Here is a 15,561-nt window from a genome sequence, read left to right as displayed (position 1 = left end):
CACTGTCCTATTCTGTGTAGGTTTGGGGCAAATTCCTGTCTTCCTGCCCCTGATCTCTCTTGAAGAAGGACCTTTATAAATGGAGTTGGTAGTCATAGTAGATGTAATAAATTATAATAATAAAATAGGCATCTATTTGGGGGTTTAGAGCTTGCAAAGGGGCAGCTACATGGCATAGTGGATAGAATACTGGCCCTGAAATTAGGGAGACCTGAGTTCAAATCTGGCCTCAGACACTTACTAGCTGTGTGACCTTGAGCAAGTCACTTAGCCCCAATTGCGTTAAACATCCGGGGCTATCTCCAGTGGTCCTGATATATATCTTGCCACTGGACCCAGATGGCTCTGGAGGAGAGTGTGATGAGGTTGGTGACCTTGCACAGCCCTCCCTCACTTAAATCCAATTCACTGTAAGTCATGATATCCTCCTGATGTCATGGTCCTCTAATAGAACCAATAAGAAAACAAGAACAAGGGCTTGCAAAGCATTTTTATGCACTATGTTATTTGAGCCTCACAACAACTCTGTGAGGTCAGTTCTGCCAATAGTATTATCTTTGTTTTACAGGTGAGAAGACAGTTCACTACATTAGCTACAGTTTTGTAGCTAATAAGTGTCAGCAGCTGGCTGGTACCATACAGCCTGCAAAGGTGCTTCAATTTCAAGAGTCCAAGAAAGATGGTGGTTGGCCCTTTTCTGGGGACCACAAACAACTTTAATATGTCCAGCAATCAACACAATGTCACTGATCACTCACCAGCTACACTGCAGTGGTTAGCGTCACTGGCTACCCTCCACCCAATCAATCAACAAACATTTATTAAGGTTCTCCTAGATGACAGACATTGTGTTAGGTGCTGGGGTATACCACAACAAAAATAAAACACTTCCTACCCTCAAGGAGTTTGCATTCCATTGGGACTCCACCCAGAACATCTTATTTTTTATTACATTTTATTTATTTTATTCTGAACTTAAGAATAAAATAAGCATTTCCATAACATAATAGAATAAAATAAAGATGGTTGCAAATGAAACTGCAAATCTAATATTTGCAACTTAATATTCCTTTTAAATATATAATAGTTTAACTTTCTTTTTTTCTTTTTTTTCTTTTTTCCTTCTTTCCCATTCCTGCCCTAGAGATGACTACCATTAGACACAAATATGGAAACATGTAAAAGCATTCTATACATACTTCTATTTATCAGTTATTTCTCTGGATGCAGATAGAGTCTTCCTTCATAGGTCCTTTGCAGTTAATTTGGGTATTTCTAATTGTCAAAATGGTTCATTTGCTCCAAGTTGTTCTTAAAACAGTATTGCTGTTGCTGTATACAATGTTCTCTTGGTTTTGCTCATTTCACTCTTCATTATTTCATGCAAGTCTATCCATGTTTTTCTAAGATCATCAAGCTCATCATTTCTTAAAACACAGTAGTATTCCATCACAATCATGTGCCACTTGTTCAGCCATTCCAGAGTATCTTGATGGGAGTTAGGGGTTCAGAGTATGAGGTAGGGGCCAACTGCCTGGGGATTTGGGTCAGAATGATTCCCCAGGGTGGGGGGGATGCTATAGGGAGGAGGCTCATTTGACTTTGAAGGAACAGGGATGGTTCATTCTTCAGAGGCACAAACAGGTCTAGAGATCTATGAGGTGAACTCACCCTGATGAAATCATTGTTCTAGCAGGGGAACCTGGTACAGTGGAATGTATGCCAGATCCAAAATCAGAAGCCCTGGGTTCAAATTCTGGTTCGGCTACTCACTAACAATATAAACAAGCAGATTCCTTAACCTTTCCAAACCTCAATTTCCTTATCAGAGAAGTTAGGGTTGTACTAGAGGAGCTGTTTGCAAGGTCCTTTCCAGCTCTGAACATTGATACTGTGATAGCTGTTAAGTTACACTGAATGTTATCATGCTGTTTTTTTTTTTCAAGAAAAGTGAAAAATATCTCTTAGGTTCTACTCTCAAAATGAAATAAGGTTCTCTGAGCTATTATTGCTGATTGTTCCCAACGTTACTAAGTGTTTCTATAGCTCTCTACAGAGCATGGTATTTTACCCTCTCTTTTTAGTTATGTTCTTCAATGTGCCAGAGGGAGGTGGGCGCTAAGTGTGGGCACTTGTGTTCTCTAACCTCCGCAGATTTCCTCAGCTACGACATGTCTCCAAGATCCTCAGTAGTTGTGACCATTATTAAGCCATCTGAGTACAGTGATTGTTTTCTTGTTCCTCTTCCCCTCCGCAACCCAGCATACAAGGCCGAGTAGAGCTGAGGAAACGCCTGAAATGCCATACCTTCAAGTGGTACCTGGAGAATGTTTATCCAGAACTCAGGTATCCATCTTTCCTTTCAGAGCCTTAATTGGGATTTTTTTTTACTCTTTGGCAAAAATCATTGCTGGGGGGGGGGGGGAAGCCAGGTGGCACAGTGGATAAAACACTGGCCCTGGATTCAGCAGGATCTGAGTTCAAATCCGGCCTCAGACACTTACTATCTGTGTGACCCTGGGCAAGTCACTTAACCCACTTTACCCCGTAAAAAAAAAAAATCATTGCTAGGAATTGGGATATGGAAACAAATACAGAAGATAGTCTAATGGCAGGTGTAGTTGTAGTAGGAAGGCTCAGCACATGCAATGAAAGAAGTTTGGGAGGAGGGAGGGCCCTAACAGAGAGGCTGGGACCCTGAAGTGTTGGCCCAGGTCTGAGTGTGTCAGTGCAGGCTTCCAGAGTTGCAATGTAGCATGCTTCACACCCACAGTTTTCACTTTGTGACAAAGCCCTCACCTCTCTGCCCTAAAAATCACTTTATAACTCTTTGTATTCTTATCAGTGGGGCAGCCAAGTGGCCACTGGGTAGGCTGGACCTGAGGTCAGGAAGACCTGAATCTGTATCCAGCCTCAGACACTTACCAGCAGTGTAACCCTAGGAGACTCACTTAACTCTGGTTGCCTCAGTTCTCTCATCTGTAAAATAAGTTGGAGAAGGAAACAATAAACCATTCCACTGTCTTTGCCAAGAAACCCCCAAATGGGGTCCCAAAGAGTTGGACATGACTCAGCAAAAAGAAAAATCCTTCTCAATGTCATTACTCAAAAGAGGAAGAGAAAATATTAAGTCAGTCCAGAGGGAAGATCTGAATGCTGAAGAGTTGGATCTGTAAGGAATGGCTATAGATTATTAAATTACTTGGGATAAATTAAGGTTGACAGGCAACTTAATAATGGCTGTTATTTACAGTAGGTGATGACCGTTTACATGAAAGGTGACCTATTAATCTCTTTCTATTAAGGATGGACAAGGAAGGCTGTTTAAATAACATGGTGGGGTTTAATTTAGAACAAAATTCTAAGAATTTATTTACCATGGTTTTAGATGCTGGCTAGAATGGGTAACTGGAGAGAGACTGCAGAATACTTTTTCTAAAGTTCCCTAAAACAGGATAGATTCTTATTTGACTAGGCAGTTTTGCTATAGTGCTGCCCAAAAGTTGGGGCATAAAATTAAAGACCTCCTAATGCCCTTCCGAGCCCTGAAACACTCTTTTTTTTTTTATAATCCAAGTACAATACAAAGAACATTGACTCTGCAAGCAGAAGACCTGGGTTCAGAACCCACCTCAGACACTCATAGCCTATGTAACTTTGGGGATGATATGTCTTTTCCCAGGTCCTTAGTTTCCTCATCTGTAAAGAGAGTGGTTTGCACGAGGTGGCCTCAAACCTCCATTCTAGTCCTAGATCTGAGATCCTATTCTATTCTATTCTATCCTATCCTATTCTATGATTCTTTTATTTCTCCTTGGAATATCTTCCAAGCCTTAGGGAATGCCAAGCCTCAGCTGGTGCTTAAACCTATGTCCTTCTGGGTCATATAAGACAAAGCCCCTGGACTTGATCCGTGAGGAGCTGTCATCTCTCTGTGCCGTTCCTTTAGGATTCCTGAGGAGTCCTTGTTCCAGAAGGGAATCATCCGGCAGAAACAGAAGTGCCTACAATCCCGAAAGCAGGAAGGCCAAGAGTTCCCATCCCTGGTCCTGAGTCTCTGTATCGATGGTAATGGGGAAGCATCAAGGCCCCAGGTAAAGACACTAACTTGAGAATTTGTATGGTCCTAGGGTCCATGGGTGGTGGTGGGAATAGCCAAATTATACAGCCCAACTCGCCTGCTTTTATGAAATGTCAGATGATTTTATGCCCAATTCTATGCAGAGATCAGAGGCAGAGGCTGAAAAAAAAGGTAATTCCCGGAATTTAGCAGCTCTATTTACTGCCTTTTATATTTCTAAATGCATAGAACTTCACTGAAAGAAGAGCCTAATGTTCAGCATTTATGCCATTATTAAATCAGTCATTAAACTAGTAGAAGCTTAATGAAAATGACCTCTGTCCTTTACCTGCTGGGGGGAGAAAGTCCACCTTGTCACTCAGAACAGTTTGTCTCTCTACCTCTCAAAACTGTAAATGCAAACAAAGAAAAACAGTTCAATGGATAATATAGCCTCCAGGCTAAAGTGCCAAGTCCATGAAATTCATATTTTCATGGTTCCTACTGCAGTTTTAACTCTTGACTTGTAAGTATTCACATTCCTTTGGGTGAGAACCTCACATGTGGAGCTTTCTTAGCCACCTGTCTCTTAACCTCAATGTGTTCTTGTCCTCTTCCTCCATCTCCTGTCCATCCTGCATCCATCAGTCCCAGAGGAACAGCAGTTGTTTCTCTTTTCTAAACATAACCCTTAGCCTCCTCCCTTTCTGACTCCAAGATCTCAATACTGTTGGTATCCTCTCCCTTTCTAGTATCTTCAGTCCCTTTATCTCCCTCTAACTCCTTCCCCTCCTGAATCAGTGAACAACAAGAAGAAAGCATTCATTCAGTGCTCTCTATGTGTCAGGGCAGCTAAGTGACACTGTGGATAGAATTCCAGGCTTGAAGTCAGGAACACCTGAGGTCAAATCCAGCCTTAGAGACTTATTATGCTCTGTGACCCTGGCCAAGTCACTTAACCCTGTTTGCCTTGGTTTCCTCATTTGTAAAATGAGCTGGAGAAGCAAATGGAAAACCACTCCAGTATCTCTGCCTAGAAAACTCTAGATGGGGTCACAAAGAGTAGGACACAACTGAAACACTAAACACCAACAATAACAATGTGCCAAGCCTTTTGCCAGGCTCTGTTGATATTAAAAGCAAGATCGTCTCCATCAGAAAAAAGTTTATATTCTAATAGAGGGAGACAGCACATAGAAAGCAATGGTGGCCAGGGCATATTGTTGTTGCTGTTCATTCTTTGTTCTCAAAGACTTGTGACATCAGGAGGTGATGACTTGCAAGTGAATTGGATTTGAGTGAGGCTGAGTTGTGCAAAGTCATCAGATTCACTTTCTCCTCCAGAGTCATTGGTGTCCAGTGGCAAGATACACATAAGGACAATTGGTGATGGCTCCAGATGCAGTGAGAGACCTTGGCTTTTTTGAGCTAAGGTCTTTCCCAGGTCTCAGTTTGTTTGAGGCAATGCCCACTCAGTGACTAAGGCTAAATAAGAAATGAGACCAAAGATGGATTAGTTTGCCTTCATGAAAGAATCAGTCTGAGAGGGGAAGACCCTCAGAGGTCAGAACAGAAATAATTGTTAGTTTACACTTACTCTGAGCCATCAAAACTGGAACAATGAGCAAGGGCTAGTGTAAGAGTGCTTTGGTCTTGGAAATGCCTCAGATGGCAACTAAAACAAGTGGCCAGTCCATTAGCAGGTGCTTTCCCAAGGCAATGCTAGTGTTTCATTTATTATAGTTCTCAGAGTAAGGGGTGAAAGGAAGGGTGATGTTGATAATTACTAGCATTTGGAAGGGAGAATGTTGCAGTGGATTCGATGCTGAATTTGGAGTCAGAGGATGCAGGCTGAAATCTTGGCTCTTCTATCTATAGGTAGGGCTAGTGTGACCTTGATGATTCAATTAATCTCTCTGAGTTTCCATTTCCCCAAGTGTACAAGGAATAAGTTAAATTACATGACCCTGGAGGTCCCTGCCATCACCAATCTACTCTTCAGCAAGAATTTATTAAGCTGACAATATTCAAGAGCCAGTGATAGGGTACTAAGTATAAAACAAAAAAGAATAAAGCAATCTCTACTATTAAGGAGATTATATTGGGAGATAAAACATCCATCCATAAATCCATCCATCCATCCATATATACATAAGTATATACAGGATAAATCATAGAATCTCAGATTTAAAGATTTAAGGTTTGCAGAGTTCTTAAGGTCCTTTGTCTTATTTGATCCCATAGTAACCCTCTGAGGAAAGTACCACAGATCTTTCCTTTCATTTTACAGAGGAGGAAACTAAGTCTCAGAGAGATTAAGTTATTTGCCCAGGTTCACAAAATTAGTGAATGCCAGAAGTTATTCACATGTGCACACATCTCTCCCTCTTGAAATAACTTTCATTAAAAAAGTTATTTATATATTTTGGTTTTTCATTGCTTAATTTTTCCCCTGCCTCCATTCCCTCCCCTTTTCCAAAGAGCTATCTCTTATAAGAAATTTGAAAAAGGAAAAAAAGAGTGGAAAAATGATTTAAACCAATCAACACATCAAAAAAGATGACAGTATATACGCAATGTTCCATACTTGTGAACCTCAACCTCTGCAAAAGTGTCAGGAGAGATGTCTTCCTATATCTCCTCTTTGGGGATTAAGCTTATTTTTTATAATTTCAAAACATTCATTGTTGATTAGTCTGTGATTTTTATTCCTCTCATTTACATTGGTGTAGTCATTGGATATACCATTCTCCCAACCCTGCTTACTGCACTTAGCATCAATCCATATGACTTTCCATACTTCCCGTTATTCAAAGTACTCATCATTTCTTACAACACAGTAATACTACATTATTGTCATGTGTCACAGGTGGTTTAGATGCTCCCCCAAAGATGGACATCTACTTGGTTATAATTATTTGCTATAAATATGTATATATTCTTTCTGGTCAATGACATTTTAAGGCTATATGCCTCATAGTGGAATCTCTGAGTCAAAAGGTATTGGAATTTTAGTCTCAAAATTCCAAATTGCCTTCCAGAATGGTCATATCAATTCCTAGTTCCACCAACAATGCATCAGTGTGCCTGTCTTTTCACAGTCCCTTTATCATGAACTATTCTCATCTTTTAATAACCTTTGTCAATTTCCTGGGAGTTGGGTGAAACTCCAGGGTTATTTTGAGTTGCATTTGAGTATTAGTGATTTGGAGCATTCTTACAAGTGGTTATTAATATTTTGGAATTCTTTTGAGAATTACTTATTCATATCCTTTGAACACTTATCTATTGGGGAATGAGTTTGGGTCATATATTTCTGTTATTTATCTATATAGCTTGTATATCACACCCTTATCAGAGATATTTGATACTGGACATAGTTTTTACTCCATCCTGCAGAGATCACAGAATGTTAAAACTATAAGACACTTTAGGGATTAGCTACTCCTGACTCTTGATTTTACAGCTTTGTCCTTTAGCTGCTACCCAATTTCTTTTTTCCTTTATCTGACAGGCATCTTAAACAAGTTGGTGAGCAGTGTCCCTATTTCCTCACCACCCACTCCTTCCATTAACTCTCTGTACGCTTGCTTCCTTCCCTCCCACTCTTCTAAAGTGGTCACTTAAGGCTTCATAATGACCATGCCAAATCCAAGGAACTTTATTACTTGTATATTCTCCTTCTATACAATATATAATATATACTCCTTATAAAACTGCTGGTGTGCCCTCTTCCTCTTTACTAAGGCCCACTCTCAACTCTTGGCTTACACATTTATGGACCAGTTTCATCCCTAGTGGTACCTGAACACCTAAGTTGAGGGGCAAATTCATTTTTCCCCTAATGTTACTTGGCTCTATAACCCCCCATCTTGGAATCCCAGAAAAAAAATTATGGGTTTAGTTCAAATGAAGAAGTAGAAAAATGCTCAGTGGACAGCTGAAGTCAGGCATGGAGCAGCTATTTATTTCCTCTGTACAAAAAATAAAATAAAATAAAACACCACTCGATATATATATAAGACCCACAAGTATGCATGTAATACTTAAGCAGCAGTAGTAACAACTAATAATTTTTCTTTTCAGACAGTTTGATACTTAAAACATCAAGAAATTATGTAGCACTGCACAGTAAGAATTTTGCATTTCTGTCTTACCTCTGCCCTATCTAAACAATTCCTTCCAGGATCATATCTTTTGGCAAGCTAGGCCAGGGCTTGAGATCCTCTTTTTGTCTACATCCATCTTCTACAAACAGCTCTGTAGCAGATGTAGTAGGAATGTGCCTCCCACCCCCACAGATGAACCTTGGAACTCTGACCTCTCTAAATCACAAGGGTTTCTCCAAAGCAGGGCACATCCATCTCAGCATCACTGTTTGGTCTCCTATGTTCAGCAAAGGAAACACAAATCCTTTAAGGAAGCCAAAGGCCCCTAGCTGAGCTCTGGTTCTAGTTCCTAGCTAACATTAGTGGCCATGATGCCAGGGTGGGGAAGGTCACCCAGCACTAGAGTTACATGATGCTACCTAGAGTTGAAGAAGTAAAACAGAGTAGCTCCCTTTTTAAATGCCACTGAGTGGGCCATTGTTCCCTGGTTAGTTGCCAATCCTATCTGCCAGTCTAATCTGTAGCCTCTCTTTCTTTCAGCCAGAATATAGTAAGGGACCAAGAGACTACCCAGAGTTTGTTGTGTCCTGGCCTAACTTGCCAAAAGACATGAACCTGGAGGAAATTGTTTAAAACTCCCCCAACAGAGGCTCACCATGCCTATCTGTCAGACTTGTCAGTACCCTACGGTATATTTTGTCCAGTCCTGGTAACATGAACTCAGTGAAGACAGCTATGTGCTCTCTTAACCATTTACTTACTTTGGATTCCAATTCCCTGCTAACTATTTTTATAATTTCCATTAAAAAAATATTCTTTTTGGAAGAGAAATAGGATTACATTATTATCGTGCCTTCTCATTATTATCTTTATCGTCATCCATGCCATACTCAATAGTGTCCTGTCCTTTCTTTAATCTCTCTCTTTTCCTTGATATAGATGTAAAACAAAGACCTTTTCACTGTCCAAATTCAACTCAAATCTCTCAGGATAATGCTTCCCTTTTGTAATTTTATACTCCCACAACTTTCTTGTAGTCACTTTCCATTTTTCTTTATTATATTGCTTCTCATGATAGAATGTAGACTGTTTGAAGGCAAGAATCATTTCATTTTAGCTTTTGAATTCCCAGTACTTAAAATAGTACTTGGTACATAAATCCCAAAGTAAATGCTTTTTGATTAATTGATTGCTTAATCGTAATTATCCTGCTTTACTTGCCCTTGTCTCTACATTCTATACACATTTTTTAAAAATTCTGAGTTAGGGGCAGCTAGGTGGAGCAGTGGATAAAGCACCAGCCCTGGATTCAGGAGGACCCGAGTTCAAATTCAGACTCAGACACTTGACACTTACTAGTTGTGTGATCCTGGGCAAGTCACTTAACCCTCATTACCCCATAAAAAATAAAAAATTCTGAGTTAGCCCCTTTTGACAGATCTCTATTTCTTCCTGAGAAGAATTATTCCTGCTGTTGTCTTCAGAATTTCAGTCTTGAGAGCTTTCTTTATAGAATTTTCTGCCATCGGTTATATCTCTCCCTTCTTTGAAGCCTTCTAAATTTACTCTTCCCAATCCTAGTCTGCTAGAATTGTATCTGAATTTTCTCTTCTTTTTAAAATAAATTCTAAGATGGATTTAGAAAAACTTCAGATCAACTAACACAATTCCATGAAAGATTTGCAATCAAAAAAGACCCATATCCCTGAAGGGCCTAATCTTATCACCTCTCTCTGTGTCCTTTACTTCATACTGTAGCTATCTTTCTCTTCCTTTCATACCATATCTGGTCCTCCTTATATCTAATCTATTGCCTATCTCTCCATCCAGTCCTCTATGGACCCTTATATAGCCCACCTCACAGCATCTCCATGTGCTGCTTCTCTAGCTGTAATCACCATTCCTGCTCATCTTGTCCTGTCATTTCTCATTTCTCATTTATCACTTGTTCAGTGAGTGTTGTCTTTTTTCTGCTGTTTCCTCTCATTTCTGCCCCTCAACCTATGTTTTTTTGGTCCTCTTAGGCCTTCCACTTCCTGCTTCACATGCTTTTAGAAGCAAAGATCTCAGAGGTCATTCAATTCAACCAAAGAGTTTTTGAAACCTTTGTCCTAGAGCTTTTTCTCTCTGATTTCATCAGGTCCCATAGGTCCAATTATTATCTGTATTCAAGTGACTCCCAAATAAATATATCTGACTTTCATCTTTTATTTGAGTTCTAGGTCCACATCTCCATATTCATGCCCTATAGATATATCAGACTTAATAATAAGTCCAGAACAGAAAGTATTATCCCTCTACCAAAATCTCTCCCCTTTGCTAACATCCCTATTTCTGTAAAGGATACTAGCATCCTTCCACTTCACCTTAGAATCACAGAATCATCCTCAAGTCCTCACTGTCCCTCATCTCCCACATTCAGTCAGTTGCTGAATATTGTTGATTCTACCTCCATAACATCTCTTCCACCTAACCCCTTCTCTCCACTCAAACAGCCACCACCTTAGGTTAGGCCCTCATCACTATTGCCTATACTATCGCAATAGCCTCCTAATTGGTCTTGTCTATAGTCTTTCTCTCTCTCCAATCCATCTTCCACAGAGCTACAAAACTAATACTCCTAAAGCACACATCTGATCATGTTGCTCCCCTGGTCAAGAAGTTCTAGTGGATTTCTACTATGACCTGGATAAAATTACAAACTCTTCTATTTGGCATTTGAAATCTAGTTCCATCCTATGTTTCTCAACTTTTTTTCATATTCATTCACCTTATACACCCCACATTCCAACCAAAGTGGCCAACTTGCCCGTCCTTTAAATGACTTTGGATCCCCCCACCCCTGGGCCTTTGCACAGGCTATTTCTCACCTTTGGGATATTCTCTTTCCTTGCTTCTAACTAGAAAATTTCCTAGCTTCCTTCAAAGCACAGTTCAAAAGTTTCCTGCCATGGGAAACTTCTCATGATCTCCCCAGGTATTAATGCTCTCTCCCACCTCAGAAATTATTTTGTTTTTACTCTACATATTTTGCATATGATTTGCTGTGTATGTGTTTTTCCTCCAGTAGGATATAAGTTTTTTGTTTGTTTGTTTTTGTGTAGGGCAATGGGGGTTAAGTAACTTGCCCAGGGTCACACAGCTAGTAAGTGTTAAGTGTCTGAGGCCAGATTTGAACTCAGGTCCTCCTGAATCCAAGGCCAGTGCCTTATCCACTGCACCACCTAGCTGCCCCCAGGATATAAGTTTTTTGAGGGAAGCATTAGTCATTGAATCCCAACTGCCAAGTACACAGAAGTAAACTCTTGACAAAATGCTTATTGAATTGAATTTGGAGAGAGATTACGAGAGGTGGATTTTATGGATGGATAACAAAAGGTTACCTGAGCAGGAGCCAAAGCCTTCTCTCACTGAGCCAAATTTGTCTAAGCCCATCAGTTTTCATGGCATATATTAGAGAATATCTGATAAATTTGAGTTGGTCTATCAGATGTTCCCCCTTGAAGCATTTTCAGAGGACCTAGATGCTTCGAATACAGGCCGTTTTCAGGTACAAAATGAGCAGGGCTGTGGCATGGCAGATCCGTTTATTTCATCTGTCACTGTGATTGATATGGATCACTATACAATCAATTTAAGTGTAGTGATTGGTATTGATCCTGAAAACCATCAAAATAAGTCAGTTGATTTTGCTGTGAGCTGGTTCATCTGTTGCAGGTAGGCATGACCCCTAATGTTTCATTTACTTTTAAGCTAAACCATTACCTTGTCATGGAGCTCTGCTCCAACAATAGCCACTATTGCCTGAAGAGTCCCTTTGGAAGACAACATTATCTGGCGTGGTTTATGATGGTCACATAAGAAACTTTTCCCTCTTATATTTGTCTCTCATTTCCCTTGTCACCTCCTGTCTACCTGTCCTTCCTCTCCTCCTTAACTAAATTACCTATCCCCCCCCTCCCCCTCTCCGCCTCTCTCTTCTCTCTCTCCATATGTCTTTGTCTGTCTCAATCTCTTTCTGTCCCAATACCCTTGAGACCTCTCTTGCCTACCCCAACCTACAAATAATTCCATAATTCAAGAAGTGTCTGAAAATTCACCTTCTTACTGAAAAAAAAATGCATAGAAGAGAGATCATGAATATCCTCCATCTGTTCCTACCTAAACATACAATTTATATGATTCCCATCTTGTACAACCTGCTAATCCCCAGTGAGTCCTTAATAATAATAATATGCCCACATGGAAAATTGTTCCCTGCATAAAATATGATACCAACACAATAATGTCAAGAACAATTGATATAAGATGTAGCATTTTTTCAAGGAGATAATTTAAGTCCAATGTATTTCTATCCAACCTAAAATATATTATTATCTCTTTAAAATTAAACTAGATATGGCCTCCAAGTTAAAGAAGGAATCAAATCAAAATATCTTAATAGCCAATTATTTGATGTAATTATAATTATAATTATAAAACTCCACTGAAAAACACATTAAATAGCCCTTTCATATCATGGAATTGTTCTTAAATTATATCCAAATGTTATTTGCATTTGATCAGTAATAAAATTCTTTATGTATGCCAGGGAAATAGAAAGACAAAAGGCTTTGAGCTTGCATCCAGAGATCTTTTTGAGCTAATTGATGAATGCAATACCTACAAATATCTTGGTCTCCTCTAAGCAACACACATGAGGATATCACAGAGAATGCCGTGCATGACTACATTAAGTTAAACTAACTGACATCTTGAAATCAAAGCTGAATGAGAAGAACCCATTTAAAGCAATTAACACCTACACAATACTGATCTTGATGTACACTTTGGGGACTATAAAATACTCTCCAGGTTTGGAAAGCATTCTCATAACAAGCTATACTATATAAACTCAATGCAGATCCCATTGCCTTAAAGCAGCCATGGAAAGTTTAATATTTTCTTTTACAAAAAAAGGAAGAGGATGAATAGACGTCCTTGGAGCACATGATAAACAGGTGAGAAACCTCTAGAAATACTTCTGAAATAAGCAAATATTACCTCACTTAGCAATGGTAAAGGATGATAACAGGTATATTCCATCAGCTCTATTGAGTACAACTGAAGGTGGTTTAACTCCCTATGGTCCCTTTGAGGAAGCTAAGATCCAAACATGAAATCAAAAAGCCCTCCATGGTTGCCACCCTCATGAACTCAGTCAACAATATAGTGACTAAAATGCATAAAAACGGCTGGCTTACATAGATTTGTTTTTAAAGACAGAGGAGTTCCCAGATGCCAATTCAGAACCAGGCCTTTACTACCAGGAGTTACAGAAGTGTTATCCTTCAGGACCCTGGACTTATGCAAGAGAAACAATAAGAACCACATCTAGGCCTAAGGGGCTGGGGCACACACAGGAATTGTGTTCAATCCTGGAGGAGTTTGATCATCTAAAATAAGGGTCAGGATTTTTTTCTCACACTATTTGGTTCTTCTAACTCAGTACTGTGAGGAAAAAGCTTAGGTTTAATATACTTAAAACTTAGGTTTAGTTTATGCCTAGGGTCACTTGTAAAAGGGAAGAATGAAAGCACCTGCTTGGGCAGCTAGGTGGTGCAGTGGATAAAGCACTGGCTCTGGATTCAGGAGGACATGAGTTCAAATCTAGCCTGAGACACTTGACAATTACTAGCTATGTGACCCTGGGCAAGTCACTTAACCCTCATTGCCCTACAAAAACAAAAACAAAAAAAGAAGACCTGAGTTCAAATCCCTCCTTGGATATTTATTTAAAAGCTGGGCCATAGACAATGTTCCTTAAGTTCTAAGAGTTTTAGTTTCTTCATCTGAAAAATGGGGCTACTCATTCATACCTGTGGTATCTAGGGGCAGCTAGGTGGCACAGTGGATAATGCACCACCCCTGGATTCAGGAGCACCTGATTTCACATCTGGCCTCAGCCACTTGATACTTACTAGCTGTGTGACCCTGGGCAAGTCACTTAACCCTCACTGCCCCACACACAAAAAAGAGAGAAAACACCTGCTGAATGAACCATAAAAATCATATATGAGATAACTATTTCATTTTCACACAAGTATTCAATGCAAAGATTCCTAAGAATGCTTTGAGTAAAGACTTAAAATAGAATACAGTAATTTATAACTATTGTTATACTCTCCAAGGAAGGCAACACTTAAAGATATAAAAAAATCATGAATCATTTTGTAGGAATGCAAACTAGACTTTAGCTATATATCATACAAATGGTCTCTTTCAGGTTCTTATTTTCTACCTGGGTCAAGAAGTTAGGCTCATGTTCTCACTGGTGGTCATCTCTTCCACGAAGCACTAATGAAGTTATAGAGGGTTCCTCCCAAAATGCATCAGGGACTGACTAAGAACCCAGGAGTTATGAACCTCTAGAACTCACAAAATGGACTACAAGGTTGGACATGTCCATCACAGGATTTCTGTTCAGTCACCTTTAATCAGGAAAGGTATAAAATGGAAGAAACAACCAAGACCCAGATATAAGCTTGCAACTGCTACTTATAGTTGGCCTCTCTCATAGGGTAAAGGAGAGGAATCAACCCTCCAGAGATAGCCTTGATCCAGTCTTCAAATAGGAAGAGAAGAAAGACCAGCATTGGGGCCAATCTTTATGAAAGGCCCACAGAGTCAATAACTTTCCTGCTCAGTAATCAGTAAAGACATTGCATTATCATTTCAAAGAAGCAAGTCCTTTGAGCACCCTGAAGTCCTTTGGTGAAATGCTTCCTTCCCCTAGAGTGTTTGTGAATAGGTCACTTGAAAAAGAAGGCAGAAAGTATTTGTGTTGGCATGTAAACCTGTGTCAGGCAGCTCCCGATTCCTGAAATAAGCTCCTCCCATATCTCTGTTAATTTTTTTTTTCCTTCAAGGCTCAACTCAGAGACCACCTTTTCCATGAAGCCTTCCTGATTCTCCACCTCCTCACCCCTGAAAGTGATGTCTTCTTCATCAAATTCCTTTGATCACTTTTTCTGGACTTTCATCAGCTCTTTATATTTTACCATAGTTGTTTGCAGACATTCCTTATCTCCTTTCCTCCCTTAAGACCTTAAGGTCTTTATGGGAAGATATCATGTAGTTGCTCATCTTCACAAGTGCATCAGCTAGCACAGTTCCCTGCACTTAGAAGGTGCTCAAGCAGTGTTTGTTGACTGAAAACACAACAGATTTAGTCCTGATAAGGAAATCCAAGAAAAAATTACAGTTAGTCATTTTTCTAGACCAGGTCATCTTAAGGAGACAAGCCTATGGTCATTGGGCATAAGGTCAAACCAGGAATGGCCATGCAGAACATTCCTGAGCTGGGAGAGGTTATTACCAGGATAAGCAGTGGTTTCAAAGCTATTGAAGAGG

At 39.7% G+C, this 15,561-nt stretch overlaps 1 protein-coding gene across 1 annotated transcript in view; it reads left to right on the top strand.

Annotated features, from left to right (window-relative positions):
• The window catches only part of GALNT14 (polypeptide N-acetylgalactosaminyltransferase 14), a 339,215-nt gene that overhangs the window by 310,591 nt on the left and 13,063 nt on the right, over positions 1-15,561 (top strand). Inside the window, 2 exon segments of the mRNA XM_043985329.1 lie at positions 2,263-2,346; positions 3,950-4,094. Of these exon segments, the coding sequence (XP_043841264.1) occupies positions 2,263-2,346; positions 3,950-4,094 (229 nt within the window).

The sequence above is a fragment of the Dromiciops gliroides genome, chromosome 2 (genome assembly GCF_019393635.1).
Source record: "Dromiciops gliroides isolate mDroGli1 chromosome 2, mDroGli1.pri, whole genome shotgun sequence".
Lineage (NCBI taxonomy): Eukaryota > Metazoa > Chordata > Mammalia > Microbiotheria > Microbiotheriidae > Dromiciops > Dromiciops gliroides.
This window is presented reverse-complemented; position numbering and strand designations above follow the sequence as displayed.